Below are 16,251 nucleotides of genomic sequence, written 5' to 3' on the forward strand. Positions count from 1 at the left end.
TTCTCTCCTTGGGACTGACAGGTGTGTGAAGGTAGTAGATGTTATACTGTATATTTTTCTCTTTACTTTTTTCTCTTTACTTTTTTTAAATAGTTTAAAGCCACTGACAAGCTCATTGTGTGAATAATGTACAAAAGCTGAAAAAGAAGCAATTAGAATTGAATCTGAGCCTTTCTACCCCAAGACCAAACTAAAGTCTGGAGGGTGTTGATGATTCTGTCAGTGTCTTTACTGAGTGATTCATGTGTGTATATTGGCTTATGCAATTTTGCGAGTTTTCTTTCAATCCTTTGTGTGGATAAAGGCAAAAGACTTTGGTTATCCCTTCAAATAACAGGTTTTATTTTACTGTTTTCAAACCAGTTGTTCACTAGCTGCCATCAACACTGTGGCCCAATGAACTTGTCAATCACATGTTTTTTTTTTTATGTTACTAATCTTAGCTTTTGTGTTGCTCTCATTGACTGAAATTCAGTTTTGGTTAATAACACTTTGGGAATGGCTGATCTAATTTTTATAAGCATAGTTCGAAAAGTTGGTTTTCGGTAACCAATGGTATAATGGGATTCACTACATTTTTACATTTTTTTTTTTTTTAGAAGAGCTGAACAGTTTGATCTTGCTTTGTTTTTTTTCTTGATTTGTTGTTGGGGAGGTTTCTTTTTTATTTGCTAATGGGGAGGGTGGGACAGAAGGTCTTGGGATAGAGCTCATTCAGGACTGTAACTAGTGAATTTGTACAACCAAAGAAGTCTATTTTGTGGTTCAGGAATAATAAAGTTTACTTTTCATTTAACAACCTGATGTACTGAAGTTACTCTTGCATCTAATTAGAGGTTGCCCTTTTCTTAAATTCGAAAATGTACTGTAAAGTGTTGATGTACAGCTCAACAAATAAATAAATAAGCGGAACACATTCAGTTTAAGCAAGTTGTATTTTCAGCTGAAAAAAAAAATATCCAAACAGCAGACTGTCTTTGTACTTCCTTTTGTGTCAGAGCTGGACAATGTTGGTTGCAATTTTGATGACACATTCTACAGTATGCGTATAAGTGCAAACAGCTTTTAGGTAGCAGAGGTGTTATGTGTAAAGTTGGCTTAGTTTATTGTCCTTTTACTTTCATATATATAGACCATATGCTTCATTAAGTGTCGAATACTCTGGAGACTGCACGACAGAACATGGAGGCCTTCATCAGATCATTGAGAGAATGGAGGGGAATTTTATTTTACTCTTGCTGTCACTCCTAGAGCCTAGACTCTGAGACACCTGTCTGCTTCCCCTCTGTAAATGAAAAACACTTTCATTATATCACTACATCCGTTCAGCTTCACTTGTATATCAAATAATGAAATACAACATCAGTATTTGTAAATGTGTCTTACCCTCTGCAGAGTCCTGTTATAGGCATTGTAAAATGACACGGCACTGGAACTGTCTGCATGCAGCTTGTAACGGACATGCTCATAATGCTCATGTTCATCCTCTTCCTGTCCAGTAAAACAACAACATCTGAACAGTCACACTGGTAAGTGTCTTATAACTTCTGAATCGTTTCTTCTAATTACACTGTAAACATTCATTAAATATGTATAACACTTTCTGATGAGTTCTACAGTTGAGTTGTACAGTATGCGTAGTAGTGGCGTCAAAAGTTAAAATGTCAACTTTTCATTGGAGGTAAAGACCTTCTGAAAATGATCCCACAACATTATTCACTGAAAAAAAAAAAAGAAAAGATTTTGTGGTGAACTAAATAAAGCAAAAACGATTAAGTACTTTTAAAATTGAATAAGTTAAAGCATGAAAATATTTATTACATTCTACATTTGTATTCAATTCAGACATGTAAAAATGAATGCTCTAGCCTTTACATTATTTATGGTTATCTTTACATGTGTCATCATGTATCAATCCTAAAGAATAAAACATATTTATAGTGGCAAGAAAAACTATGTATAATTTTGTCTTAAAATCTGGTTTGATCTTCATCTAAATTTCGATAACAACTAAACACAATCTGTTTTAACTAATAACACATTATTTTATTGTTCTTGTACATATTCAATACAACATTCACAGAGTAGTTTGGGAAAAAGTATGTGAATCCCTAGGCTAATGATGTCAACAAAAGCTAATTAGAGTCAGGAGTTTGCAAACCTTACATCCAATTAATGAAACGAGATTGGAGGTGTGGGTTAGAGCTACTTTGACTTATAAAAAGCACTCAAACATTTTGAGTTTGCTATTCACAAGAAGCACCTGGAGACATCGACCATACCTCGAGAGATCTTAGAAGACCAACAATCAAGAATTTTTGCTTTGCATAAAGCTGGAAAGGGTTACAAATGTATCTTGAAAAACGTAGATATTCATCTGTCCACAGTTAGTCAAACTGTCTATAAATGGAGATGATTTAGTACTGTGGCTACTCTCCCTAGAAGTGAGGGCACACTGCAAAATACTCAATGAGTTAAAGAATCTTAGAGTGACAGCTAAAGACTTCAAGGAATCATTGGAACTGGTTAACATCCTTATTTATGAGTCTACTAGACAGAAAACATTAAAAAGGCATGGTGTCCTTGGCAGGACACCACAAAGGAAGTCGCTGCTTACAACAAAAACATTACTGCGCGCCTGAAGTTTTCCAAAGACTACCTTGACCCTCCCAGTGCTACTGGGAAAATGTTTTTGGGACTGATGAAACCAAGGCTGAATTGTTTGGGAAGAACACGCAGCACTGCGTATGCATAAAAAGGGCACCACATACCAACATAAAAACATCATCCCAACGTGTAGTATGGTGGAGGGAGCATCGTGATTTGAGGCTGCTCTGCTGCTTTGGGGACTGGACCGTTTGCCATCAGAAGGAAAAATTAATTCCCAAGTTTATCAAGATATCCTACAGGATAATGTCAGGGTGGCTGTGCACCAGCTGAAGCTCAGTAGAAGTTAGGTGTTGCAGCAGGACAATGACCCAAAACATCGAAGTAAATCCAATGCAGAATAGCTTTAAAAAAAAATCTACCTTTTGGACTGGCCCAGTCAGAGAACATATCTTAACCCAATAGAGATGCTGTGGAATGACCTCAAGAGAGCCATTCACACCAGACATCATAAAGATATGGCTGAGCTGAATCAGTTCTGCAAGGAAGAATGGTCATAAATTCCTTCTGAACGTTGTGCAAGTCTAATCTGCAGCTACCGGAAATGTTTGTTTGAGATTATTGCTGCCGTATGAGGATCAACCAGTTATTAAATCCAAGGGTTCACTTTTTCCACAGCACTGTGAATGTTTAATGGAATGTGTTCAATAAAGACATGAAAGATTATAACTGTTGGTGTGTTGTTAGCTTAAGCACATTGTGTTTGACTATACTTGTGACTTTGATGAAGATGAGATCACATTTATGACCAATTAATGCAGAAAACCAGCTAATTCCAAAGGGTTCATATACTTTTTCTTGCCATTGTATTTGCTAATTTGAGAATTTCACAGGCAAATGAAAAGTACATTTTACTAAACTTTTCAAAGCTAGTGTTTCCCAGCATGCATCCAACTTGAATAATTATGGAGCTTGCATGGTTTCACTGTTTGCAATTTGATTTACACCATTTTTATTGATGTTGTTCAGTTTGGTAACTTATTGTTTTGTGAAGTCTGAAGTTCATTTTCTACTCAAAATTACCCATTCATGATTAAAAAAAAATTATCTGTTGATTGTTACCGTCATCGTGTTTTGTGCACCAAGTGTCTGCATGGATTTGCGTCTTTTGCCATTAAAGTAAGGTGATGTCTAACACATATCATGCATTAAGCTTTGATGTGGAAGGCTTCTGTCTGTCATGTGGTACATGACTAAATACGTTAAAATAGCATTGAAATGCTAGTACACTTTTAAAAGCATGGCTCAGTTCAGTGCTACATTGCTTGTAAACCTCACTCCAAATTTATTTTTTTCAGTTTTCCCTGTTGTCTATTGCAATTGTAAAGGAGACATGTAAAGATATTTTGAAGCATGCACTGACCTTTTTATAATTTCTAGATAAAATCTATTTATCTATGCCTTTTTGAAATGGATGGTATATGGATTTTAAATGTGACTGGTGGGCCCCCTTATATGTTTCTAGATCTCTCTGTTAGACATTTAGCTACTATAATTATTTTATTCCCCCATAAAATCTGCATAAAATCAGCATAAAAATGCAGCATAATAAGGAACCCTCTTATAAAAAATAAGAAACACTATGACCTTCATGGGCACATATTGTGGTGTTACTAACCAGGGTTAATGCTTTGTCCAAAGGCACATGACCTGGCCTAATTGGTCCTGCTTCTAAGACTGACAACACTTCTTCCGGCAACAGGAACGATTCATTGTACCAGCTCTCAAACTCTAGGGGGGGAGACACATTAGTGGCTTTAGACTCACTAAATGAGATTTCCTTGTCTTACTGGATTTAAAACTACAGTTATATAAGAACTATATTTGTAAGGCACAATATATATAACTATGAATACATTCGGATGAATGAATCAGCTAAGTAAATTCAGGTGCATTTGGCCACATACAATAACTATTTTTAACTGCTGAATTTTTAATTTCCCACAAAAACAGAACAGCCCAAGAATTGTTTAGCAACAACATGCCTAGAAAACCCCAAGAGCTCACCTGTTAGCAGCCGTGTACGGCACTGATCCACCAGGTACTGACAGTAGCTGACTTCTGCCTTTGTGCTACTGAGGTCTTCGTAGGCCTGCCTATAACGGTTCTTCAACTTTTTCAGCTGCATCACTAGAGACAGCTCTGCCTCCTCCAACACAGGCTCCCCCTCTCCATTCACAAACTGCCCTAATAAATGAAGAGCCACCTTCAGTTTCCTATGATTACCACATTTCATTCAGAAAGAAGCTGGTTTTGGTCTCCTTTAGAAATTTCTACACTATTCAAGTGTAAGCAAAACACAAGACCATAGACAGGGCCAATGCTTCTAAAATATATGATCTTCTGCTCACCCTGGCTTTGTCGTCGTTCCCTGAATTGTCGCAGTTCAGAAGCAATGCAGTCAATATTCCGTTTAGTCACATTTATGACATCTGTGAGTGTGCGCAATTGGGACATGCGCTCCAACAGCACAGCCTTGTTCTCCTTTAGGATGCGGTTAATCTCACTTCCCCGTTCTGCCTTGAAATCCTCAAATGCCTCAGCCTTGGACGGAGGAGACCTGAGAAGAGATGGGATTTAAAGATCTGGTTGACATTTGCAGCCTTTTTATTGACAAATTATCAGCTAGTAATATATTCCTACATTCATTTACAGTCTACAATTACTAGCAACTGTGGTACGTAGTCCTGTCAGTAGATGTCTCCCCAAGCTCACAGAAGTCACTTGTTTTTAAAATTAAGTGCTTACTCAGTTCTAAGTTTTTCTTCAGAAGAATGTTTGTGGGTTTCATGTGTGGTAACATCTGATTCACTCAGGTTTAGGGGTTGTTCGGCTTGTAGAGTAGTGCTTTCCTTCGGCCCCTGGTTCACTGCTCCTTCCTTTCTGCTAAGAGATATCATTTGTATCATATTTTACAAATTTTACAGTCTGACATTCCATTTGCCAATTTGGTTCATTTTTATGAACTCCAAATGCTTTTAGTTTATTATTTTTTAACCTCACGTGAACCCGTGTTCACATGCGTGAGCGTTGTATTTTGGCTTCGCTATATGCAATGCATAATTTCATTTAATTTCATTTAAACTGACTGATCTCAGTTCAGGAGACTCAGAACGGTTAAACTTTTGACGTACATAGCAATGTGACAAAACAACATGGCGCCGATCACAGCAGAGTTTGTCTTTGGGAGAAACGCCAACGAACTACATCTGGTAGGAAACCTAATTACCAGATGGACCACTCAACGTGTTTGGCAGACATGTTTATAATGTATAATTTTATTTTAACATGGTTGGCAGTGATTGGACGATGATGGCCATTACTTGTATCAGAATTAATTACGCTAATTTCTGATTGGTAAACACTGAGATTTTGTTGCCAAAGTAGGGAAAAAAAAGTTTTATAACATAAAAGTCAAACCAAGTCAAATAATTTTTATTTGTGCTTTTCCCAGTACACATTGTTCCAAAGCAGCTTTACAGAAAATCAGCTGTGATGTCAGTAACGTCTCAAAAACATGAATAACCAACAGTTACAAATCAAAAATAAATGATATCCTAAAACTATTACAGACATTTTTACCATTCGGAAAGTCCGAATTTGAAACTGTTGGCACAAAAAGCTGTCGCTGTAGACGACATTCAAAGATTTTGTTCCCTGAATACAATGATTATGATCACTTCATTATCGCATGTTTGCGAAGTTTCTGATTGGTGTTTACATTATTTAAAAAAATGTACAATACAAAAAAAGGCCCTGAACTCAGTGGGTAAATTCCATCACTTCCAGTAAAACAGGATGGCATCACTGCACTGCCTGCCATACCATTACTTTGGCCATGTGACAGAGATTTCATAGTATCTGGCTGTTTATTAATATATAGCAAAGCAGACCATCTAACAAGACATACGTACATCTGAGGCTTGGTTATTAGCTTCATTTTGTCAGGTTGTGATATTTTACTGAAATTACACACACCAACTTTAAACCTAAAATTGCTGAGAAAAGTTAGATTTTCACCTTTGTTTGTCTTTTCTTGCTTTACTTGGTTTAGGTGACGCATTTCGTAGGTGCCTCTGTGAAGTGTCTGCTACACCAAGCCCATATCCAGAACTCTCCACCTCACCTACAGCACTTGCAGAGCCCTGCACTTGACACACAGGAGTTTATAGGGTATCTGATATCAGTTACTGGCTTTTAAGTTCCAACTAAACTATTGTTGTCTACCAAAATGCTGTATATCACTGACCTCTGCAACAGAGGATGGTGTTGTATTCATGGCTTTCTCTACCAAAGTATTTTTTGGTTGGAGCTGCTCTCTCAGTTTCTCTTCCTGCTCCCTATGTAAAACACATTCTTATGCACAAGGGTTCAATTGTAAATATAAGTTAAATTGTTTCTGCAGAGGTAACAATACTTACAGTACTACTTTTCTGAACTGGGAAAACACTTCTTGGATTTGTGTAATGCTCACAATCTGAAATATTAAATAATTAATTGAAAGTTACATTATTACAATTTTCAACAAGGAACTGTTTTTGTGAAAGTCAATAGAAACTACCGTATTTATGTTCTGTATGGACCCTTTTCACATCAGAGTTTGGAACGTGAAAGTAAGCTATAGTAAGGTGAATGGGAAACCACAGCACATCCACTATTACAATTCAATGACTTCACAAAAGAGGAAAATTAAGAGCAGTGGATTACGGCAGTCAGAAGATGCCAAATTTACTATCACTCCATAGGCAGCTGTACTTGAACCCCCATCGCAGTAGTGGTGACTTTTAATTAATGAACACAAAGAAAAATATAATACATTTAAAATAAATAATTACAAAATTGAAAACCAAAAACATTTGCTAGATTTACACTACTAAATGTGGAAATGCATCATAACAGACTGTGAAAATGTCCATTTATTCAATTAAAATTGAGCAATCTATTGATTTGCCATGTATACTGCTTTGTTTGTTTGACGCAGTGAGGTATAAACTTTGGGATTTACCGGAATCTCATCCAGTGAGCCAGACAGGTATCTCTGCACTTGACTCTTCACTTCCGCCACATGCATCTCTGAGAGTATCCCATTTGAAGCTCCAACGTGATTAGTCTGAGTAAGGAGAATATTCAAAAAGATTGTGTGCAGCTTTAAAGCATCACTGGTAATGCTGTACAGTGAGGTTCCATTTGATAACATTACTTAACAACATTAGATAAACTATCAATGAACAATAATTTTACAGCATTTCTTAATCTTGGTTAATGTTAATTTCAACATGTAGTAATACTTTAAGTCAAAAGTTGTACATTAATGCACTATGAATTAACAAACTAACAATGAACAATTGTATTTTTTATTAACTAACAATAACAAAGATTAATAAATGTATTTTTTATTGTTAGTTCATGATACCGAATGCATTAACTAATGTAGACGAATAAACCCTTATTGGAAAATGTCACTACATCATTTAAAGCTGCACCCCACAATCTGTTGCCCATCTATTGATGTGGTATTTTGTTGTGTATAAAAGTCACTCAAAAGTAAAAAAAACAAAAAGGCAGCTCACCAGTGTGTTATACATAGATAACTCCTTAAGAAACTGGATTTCTTTCTGCAGTCTTTGCACCTGTAGCTTGATAAACAGTCGCACACAGTATTAACTACCATCTGCAAGGATTTTCTGCATTAAATCAAAACATATTAATTGATTCTGCACATTAATCAATTAAAAAAATCTTCGCTGCATGTACTTCTGATTAACTAGTGTTTATTGATGTTGGAATGCTTGAAAATGATTTGTATACATGAACAGAATCTTACCACAGGATCGACATGTTCATTTATTGATGGCTTTGTTTTTACACATTTCATTCTGGTGGCAAAGCGAAGAGTTGAAAGCTGCCAAGGAAAAAAACAACAATTCTAAGTTGTGGTATGATGACCTAAGCAAATTGATCCATCAAGTCTTTTTAAGAAAACATCTCACCGTCTCCTCAATTTGCGCTGCTTCGCCGTATATGTTGGCCACAAGCACTGTGTTACAGTTTCCTCCTGTGTGGATACAGTGGAGCAAGAGATTTGATAGTAAACTTTAGGTCATACATCTTCCATTCAAGATTATATTACAATTTTTATGATAGATTAAGATTTTACAAATGTTCTGAATGTGTTTATTGGTGGAATAGTTGTTGAAGCTTCCCTTAAAGTGTCCCAACTTGTAGGACAATATTATATAGGGACAATTGTTTAACAAGTCAATAGTTTTGTAAGCAGACTGACCAAGTGAGTCTTTAAGAGCATGGGTGAGCTTGCTCTGTCTGAAGGGAACATGTTCCCTGCGACTGTCAGCCAGAGCCAAGATGGCCTGCTCCAGAAAAGACAGGGACTTGTTGATGTACATGGCCTCCCTTTGGACTTGACCCTCTGACTGTGGTTGGAGAAAAAAAGTGAAGAGCTTGCCAAGATTAACACTAATCCAAACTTTTACTGAACTTTGAGATGGTAAACATTTAAATTTACCATTCTTACAGTTCAGTGTGCAACAATATGGTTAGAGGAAAGACGAACTTACCCCAGTTTTGCTTAGTCTTTCAGATCCTGCCAAGTCTACCAGGTTCAGTTTAGAGGTGATGTATTTTGCATTTGATAGTGTGCGTGACCTAGACTGTACCATGCGGAAACATATAAAATGCCATGGTGTCACTTGAAATGTGCTGTATAAAGGCCAGTTTACATTTACATTTATGCATTTGGCAGACGTTTTTATCCAAAGCGACTTACGGTGCACTTATTACAGGGACAATCCCCCTGGAGCAACCTGGAGTTAAGTGCCTTGTTCAAGGACACAATGGTGATGGCTGTGGGGATTGAACCAGCAATCTTCTGATTACCAGTTATGTGCTTTAGCCCACCACCCCTCTGAGTTTACTCAGTATCAGGGTCCAATCATGATCAGTATATTTCAGTCATCAATTAAGAGTGTAAACCCTGATGGGGTGATGGATGTGTTGTTGACTTACCTCAATATGGATGGTAAATATGCAATGAGACCTGGAGGACTGTTTATTAAGGGCATGTTCTCCAATAATTCTGTTCATCTCTCCCTGTTAGAACAGTGAGAGAAATGTTATTTATGACAAATATGCCTGTTTTTGTCTAAATCTGTAACGAAAATAGGAATATCTCATTTTAAATGCTTGAGCAGTTGCTACTTTTAACCTTGAGGAAAAAACATTCATGCTTACTTTAAAGAATAACCCGGGTTCAATACAAGTTAAGCTCAATCGACAGCATTTGTGGCATAATATTGATTCCCACAAAAATTTATTTTAACTTTTTTTAAAAATAAACAACTAAAAACCAGACACGTTTACAATGGAATTGAATGGGGCCAATCCGTTGTCGTTAAAATACAGATGTAAACAATGTGTGTTAACATGATTTTATTTGATAAAATCACTTACTAACCTTTTTTTGTGTTAAGTTATATCCAATTTTACAACTTCATTGTCATGACGATGTAATGTCAACAAACCCTAAAACCCTAAAATTACTGTAAAAATGACAACTGAAACAGCTTTACAGCTCAAATAATACACAAGTTTTAACAGAAGAATTAACGGAAGTGCTTTTATAAAATTATAAGCTTCACATTTCTGCCTTTTAAACCCTCCAAATATTGGCCCCATTCACTTCCATTGTAAGTGCCTCACTGTAACCTTGATTTTTGCTTCTTTTTTTTCTTTTTTTTTTTTTTTAATAGGAGGGACAAGTCTAATTAAATTCTTGTGGTAATCAACATTATGCCCAAAATGCTGTCGATTGAGCTTAACTCAAACCCAGAACATTACTTTAACCCTTAAACGCATACCACGGGTCTTTAGTGACCCAGGACCTCATTCCATCCACTGTACCACATCCATTTTTTGGAGTTGTGCCCAGATCTCTTTAGTATTCCTCAGTCTTTCTCTTATAAATAGTGTAGCGCACACACACAAGAAGGCCAAAATTGCAAAAAAAAAAGTTTTTGCAAGTCGTTTAGGACATCTACTTTGTGCATGACAAATCATTTTTCCAACAATTGTTTACAGACAGATTGTTTCACTTTTAATTGACTATATCACAATCCCAGTGGGTCAGAAGTTTACATTCACTAAGTTAACTGTGCCTTTTAAGCAGCTTGGAAAATTCCAGAAAATGATGTGAAGCCTTTAGACAGTTAGCCAATTAGCTTCTGATAGGAGGTGTACTGAATTGGAGGTGTGCCTCTGGATGTATTTTAAGGCCTACCTTCAAACTCAGTGCCTCTTTGCTTGATATCATGGGAAAATCAAAAGAAATCAGCCAAGACCTCAGAAAAAGTATTGTGGACCTCCACAAGTATAGTTCATCCATGGGAGCAATTTCCAAATGCCTGAAAGTACCATGTTCATCGGTACAATCAATAGTACGCAAGTATAAAAACCATGGGACCACGCAGCCATCATACCACTCAGGAAGGAGACGCATTCTGTCTCCTAGAGATGAACGTAGTTTGGTGCGAAAAGGGCAAATCAATTCCAGAACAACAGCAAAGGACCTTGTGAAGATGCTGGAGGAAACAGGTAGACAAGTATCTATCTCCACAGTAAAATGAGTCCTATATCGAAATAACCTGAAAGGCTGCTCAGCAAGGAAGAAGCCACTGCTCCAAAACCGCCATAAAAAAACCAGACTACAGTTTGCAAGTGCACATGGGGACAAAGATCTTACTTTTTGGAGAAATGTCCTCTGGTCAAATGAAACAAAAATGTAACTGTTTGGCCATAATGACCATCATTATATTTGGAGGAAAAAGGGTGAGGCTTGCAAGCTGAAGAACACCATCCCAACTGTGAAGCATGGGGGTGGCAGCATCATGTTGTGGGGGTACTTTGCTGCAGGAGGGACTGGTGCACTTCACAAAATAGATGGCATCATGGGGAAGGAAAATTATGTGGATATATTGAAGCAACATCTCAAGACATCAGCCAGGAAGTTATAGCTCGGTCACAAATGGGTCTTCCAAATGGACAATGACCCCAAGCATACCTCCAAAGTTGTGGCAAAATGACTTAATGACAACAAAGTCAAGGTATTGGAGTGGCCATCACAAAGCCCTGACCTCAATCTGATAGATAATTTGTGGGCAGAACTGAAAAAGCATGTGCGAGCAAGGAGGCCTACAAACCTGACTCAGTTACATCAGTTCTGTCTGGAGGAATGGGCCATAATTCCAGCAACTTATTGTGAGAAGCTTGTGGGAGGCTACCCAAAACATTTGACCCAAGTTAAACAATTTAAAGGCAATGCTACCAAATACTAACAAAATATGTGTAAACTTCTGACCCACTGGGAATGTGATGAAAGAAATAAAAGCTGAAATAAATAATTCTCTCTACTATTATTCTGACATTTTACATTCTTAAAATAAAGTAGTGATCCTAACTGACCTAAGACAGGGAATACTTTCTACGATTAAATGTCAGGAATTGTGAAAAACTGAGTTTAAATTTATTTGACAAAGGTCTATGTAAACTTCTGACTTCAACTGTACATGCTATTTCTTACTCAATGTGGTACTGTTGTTTCAGTGATTGAATTGATTTACATTTAACATTGCTATTTGATGAAGAAACAACACTGAAGTAAAATATAGCAAGTGTAACACATGAACATTATGATATGACTTCTGTCATTTGGGTGATCTACTGAAATTTTGTAAGTTGTTTATCTATTTAGACTCAATAAGCGCTTGAGAAAATACACAGGTGTAACTTTAGTGTAGATTGTGTGTTATGTGTAGCTCAATATGTGTTTGACAGCCAGTTGTTTCTCATGAAATTTCAGTGTGAAAGTAATTCATCTTGTTCTAGATTGGTCCTGAATTGTTGCATTTTCTCTTTGATACAGGAAAAATAAAACCTCAAAATATATATATTTTTTTCTATTATTTTCTAATTGTTTTGAAAATATTTTTTAAATTGTACACTATTTGGGCGTTTTGTATATCCATTTGTGATCAATATAAGTGCCAGGTCACTGAAAACCCGAATATGTAAGAGTGTTTGGCAGTATTCCCATGCATATAAGGGTTAATAACACCCATTTTGGACATTTTGGGGTTTAGTATCTGTGGTATCTTTTTTTTTTTTTTCATTAGTCAATTTGTCAACAGCAGAGCTAAGAGATAAGAATAAGCCTTTGCCCCCAACACAACCAGTAAGCATGACACAATTGTTACCCAGAAATTGTCTCTTTTTGCTGGAATGCTCTTTTATGCTGATAAAACACCACAAACATTTACACACCTCATGAATTTATGTACCTCTTACCTCAAAAAGCAGATTAAGAGCCTCCTCTTCGTTGTGGACCAGATGTAAAGACAGCCCTTTAACTGACACTTCACCCCCTGGTTCTTCTACCACTGCTAATGCCCCACTTTTTGCACCCTTTCCCTGCTTTAAGGTTGACAGCAAGTCTATCATAGTTTCATTATAGATTTCAAGAAAGGAGAGGTGAACAGAGAAGGTATGGTCTGCACGATGCTTCACCTCATGGAAAACCTGAGGAATTGAGAGACAGTTTAGTGGTCGTAAGAGCTGTCATAATGAGTATGAGCTTCATCATGGGTTTTTCGATCACCTCCTGTAGGGCACGAGGAATGATGCCTCTCTGTTTATAAGTCTCTGTAGCACCTGTCATAGTGTATGTTTTCCCTGCTCCAGTTTGCCCAAAGCACATGATTGTACCTAAAAATTACAAATCAATATAACAATCATTTGTTTTTATGATTTAATAGGCTATATTCCAGTGCTTTTATGTGACCAACCATTGTATCCTCCAAAGGCTCCTTGCACTACACTGTGGGCAACACACTCGTAGACTTCCTCTTGTGACACATTATGCAGCACCCCATTCAGTTTAAATGACCAGGAGCTCGGCTGATTATTGCCCGATACTTTCTTGAAGTCTTTCCTTGACCGCACACTTAAAGTCTCCGAGATGAAGAGAAGAAGGACAGATTAGCTTCAGCTGACCAGTGAAAACATTAGAGAAAGATGGCCTGCTTCCTGCAAGTTACCTGCTGGTCAGGTAGGCATTCAATGATATCATGGGCAAAACTGGCTGTGGGTCGAATGCGAATATACACCTGTACTGGACAGTCTTGGGCACTCATCATTCCTGAAATGCAGAGCACGATAGGTAAATTGAACAGCTTGGATATCACATGAGGCTAGAGACGTCGTGTTTTTAAATCTCTAGCAAGTGCAGAAACTCACCTGTGTTACATGTACGGTCATGGAGTGAACATTTCTTACGACTCTTCTGTCAGAAAACAGCTGTTGTTGGATACAGTGTTGTTGTCGTTGTCATGACAACGTCTCACTCTGCACAGTACGGCATGCGCGTTGTAGTTGAGCCAGAGCCCTTCTACCAATTTAGCATATAAGGTTAGCAACAGTGCACAACGCGGTGGTCCCATAGACATTATATGGGAAACAAGAGCCCGTTTTTTAACGGATGTCTCTGGAGGAGATGCTTCAGTGTGCTGAATAAACTTATTTTGTGGGGAAACAGCTCATCACTAAAATTAACTAACCTCCTGTCCGCTAATCTTCATGTTTTACACTAAATAATCCCTTTGGAATGAACTATGAGTGGTGTTGTTTACTACGATAAAATTGCTGTTTTATAAGACAAGTCACGAACGATTTTGCGACAGGTAGGTGTCAGTTTACGGCTCTCTCCCATTTATTTGAATGTTATCTGCAAACGGTGACTTACTGTCGTAACACGCTTGTTGACCGTTATGCTCTCTCCTATGGTTATGTTAGATTATTTTTTACTATGCCAATAAAGCTATTTAACCCTTAAATGCATGGTCATTTTCCCAAACACTCTTACATATTCTTGTCTTCACTTATATCTATCAAAAATGGATAATTTCAGTAGTGCAACCAAATGTCAATAGTCATATCATACTGTTCATGTGTTACACTTGCTATAGTTCACTTCAACGTTGCACTTTTGCTACTTAAATTTGGTACTATAATTTTTTTTTTTTTTTTTTTACAATATTTATAAGAGAGAGATTGAGGAATATTAAAGAGTTGTGGGCACAACTCCCACGAATTGATGAGGTACAGGGGGTGGAATGAGTTCCCGGGTCACTAAAGACTTGTGATATGTGTTTAAGGGTTAAACCTTTAATCTGGTAGAGCCACAGATGTTGGTATTTTAGTATAAAATAATCTATGATTGTATCACCCGGCTTATGTTTGTGGCTTTCCTAATTATGGTGCCGATTTTGATTCACCGTTCATTTTGGTTTCTTTTCGTGACAGATGCTCATCTTATAATGAACGAGTCATTGAATCACTGAGTCGTTGACTTAACTGATTCATTAAAAAAACATGAGTCATTCTCACCACCAAAGCACCACCAAACTGGGAGCAATCCTGTGAGAGATTTGTGCATAATTTAGGATCCTGTGGTTTCTTTTGGAGCTAGTATTGCTATGGAGAAATGTACGAACTAACTGGCCAATTTTTGCCTGAAACATAAGTTATTCAATATTATTTACTTGTTTAATTAGGTTATGTATAATGTCAAATAATATTTTACTGTTTTTTTAAACAGTCGGTCTTGATGACCAATTTAAGGGCTCCAATAAATATTTCACCTAGTTAATTTGATAACTAAATACATCTGGCACTGTCAGTAGAATTTTGTTAGTCAGTGGAAAAATACATGGATCAGTAAAGCTTAGCCAGAATGACTAATTGGTCTCATGGTAAAGTTTTTGCCTCCGTTACAAGGAGTTTGGGGTTCTAATCCGTCATAATAAAACGTTTTATTTTAATAAATGAAAGAGTACATGTGCATGTCAGTGGATGTACAGTATATCATGATCATTGCATTTTGCTTTGTGATTTAACTGAAAATGAGTAGCTGCAGCACGAGTAGAGCATGTGTCTGGATACACAATAAAACATCGCCGCCCGCTGTCACTCAACACCACTATTAACAGTTGCAACGAGCACTCATTATACCATTAAAAATAACAAACTCCAGTGCTAGATCGGCACTTATTATAACACACACATACATATGGAAACTCCTGCTCAAGAACTGGAGATTTTTCTTCTGCATTAGACACTTACCTGATGAAAGCTCTTTAAAAAAGTGGTAAGGACATGTCCCATATGTCCCACCTGTAAATTACGCCTATGGATTTATTAATGTTACTACTTGTGTATTTTAATGAGAAAATAGCTCTAGTGTGGTAATAATTAGACCAATACCAGCTAGCCTATATGGCCAGAAATGGAGCCATAATTTCTATTCCTCCAGATGGATTTTGTTTTTTTACATTGCCACATACCTGACTAATCTCATTTAAAGGTGCACACGTGTCCTAAAGACTGTATCACAAATGAACGTACTCATTAATGAAAAAAATAATATTTGTGACACTGAATTTGTCTTTTTTTTTTTAATTATTTTTTTATTATATTTATTTGTATTTTTTGATGCATTATGGATAAGTTATAGGTTTC

General features: G+C 36.9%; 1 protein-coding gene and 1 long non-coding RNA gene across 2 annotated transcripts; one reads left to right on the plus strand and one right to left on the minus strand.

The window, feature by feature from the left end:
- Positions 1-41: 41 nt before the first annotated feature.
- LOC127451715 (kinesin-like protein KIF9) lies at positions 42-14,599 on the minus strand. Its single transcript, XM_051716615.1, has 21 exons — positions 13,972-14,599; positions 13,773-13,873; positions 13,521-13,686; positions 13,334-13,440; positions 13,024-13,254; positions 9,691-9,774; positions 9,243-9,335; positions 8,951-9,098; positions 8,658-8,722; positions 8,492-8,569; positions 8,238-8,303; positions 7,673-7,777; positions 7,089-7,144; positions 6,917-7,007; positions 6,688-6,812; positions 5,416-5,553; positions 5,019-5,227; positions 4,675-4,854; positions 4,286-4,398; positions 1,387-1,491; positions 42-1,285 (listed from the first exon to the last, which is right to left on the minus strand). The coding sequence occupies exons 2-21, from the start codon at positions 13,869-13,871 to the stop codon at positions 1,196-1,198; spliced, it is 2,349 nt and encodes a 782-aa protein (XP_051572575.1). The 5' UTR covers positions 13,872-13,873; positions 13,972-14,599; the 3' UTR covers positions 42-1,195.
- On the plus strand, positions 1,486-7,765 carry LOC127451973 (uncharacterized). Its single transcript, XR_007899170.1, has 3 exons — positions 1,486-1,529; positions 6,722-6,840; positions 7,649-7,765. It is a non-coding gene; the product is annotated as an uncharacterized LOC127451973 (long non-coding RNA).
- Positions 14,600-16,251: the final 1,652 nt, after the last annotated feature.

Source organism: Myxocyprinus asiaticus, chromosome 2 (genome assembly GCF_019703515.2).
Source record: "Myxocyprinus asiaticus isolate MX2 ecotype Aquarium Trade chromosome 2, UBuf_Myxa_2, whole genome shotgun sequence".
Taxonomy (NCBI): Eukaryota; Metazoa; Chordata; class Actinopteri; order Cypriniformes; family Catostomidae; genus Myxocyprinus; species Myxocyprinus asiaticus.

Bases quoted from the DNA above. Each gene is read 5' to 3' on its own strand.
- LOC127451715 (XM_051716615.1), bottom strand. From the start codon at position 13,871: ATGATGAGTGCCCAAGACTGTCCAGTACAGGTGTATATTCGCATTCGA. The intron at 8,570-8,657 runs GTGAGATGTTTT...TTTCCTTGGCAG, and splicing joins CAGCGCAAATTGAGGAGACG to CTTTCAACTCTTCGCTTTGC. The intron at 7,778-8,237 runs GTGAGCTGCCTT...CTCCTTACTCAG, and splicing joins TATCTATGTATAACACACTG to ACTAATCACGTTGGAGCTTC.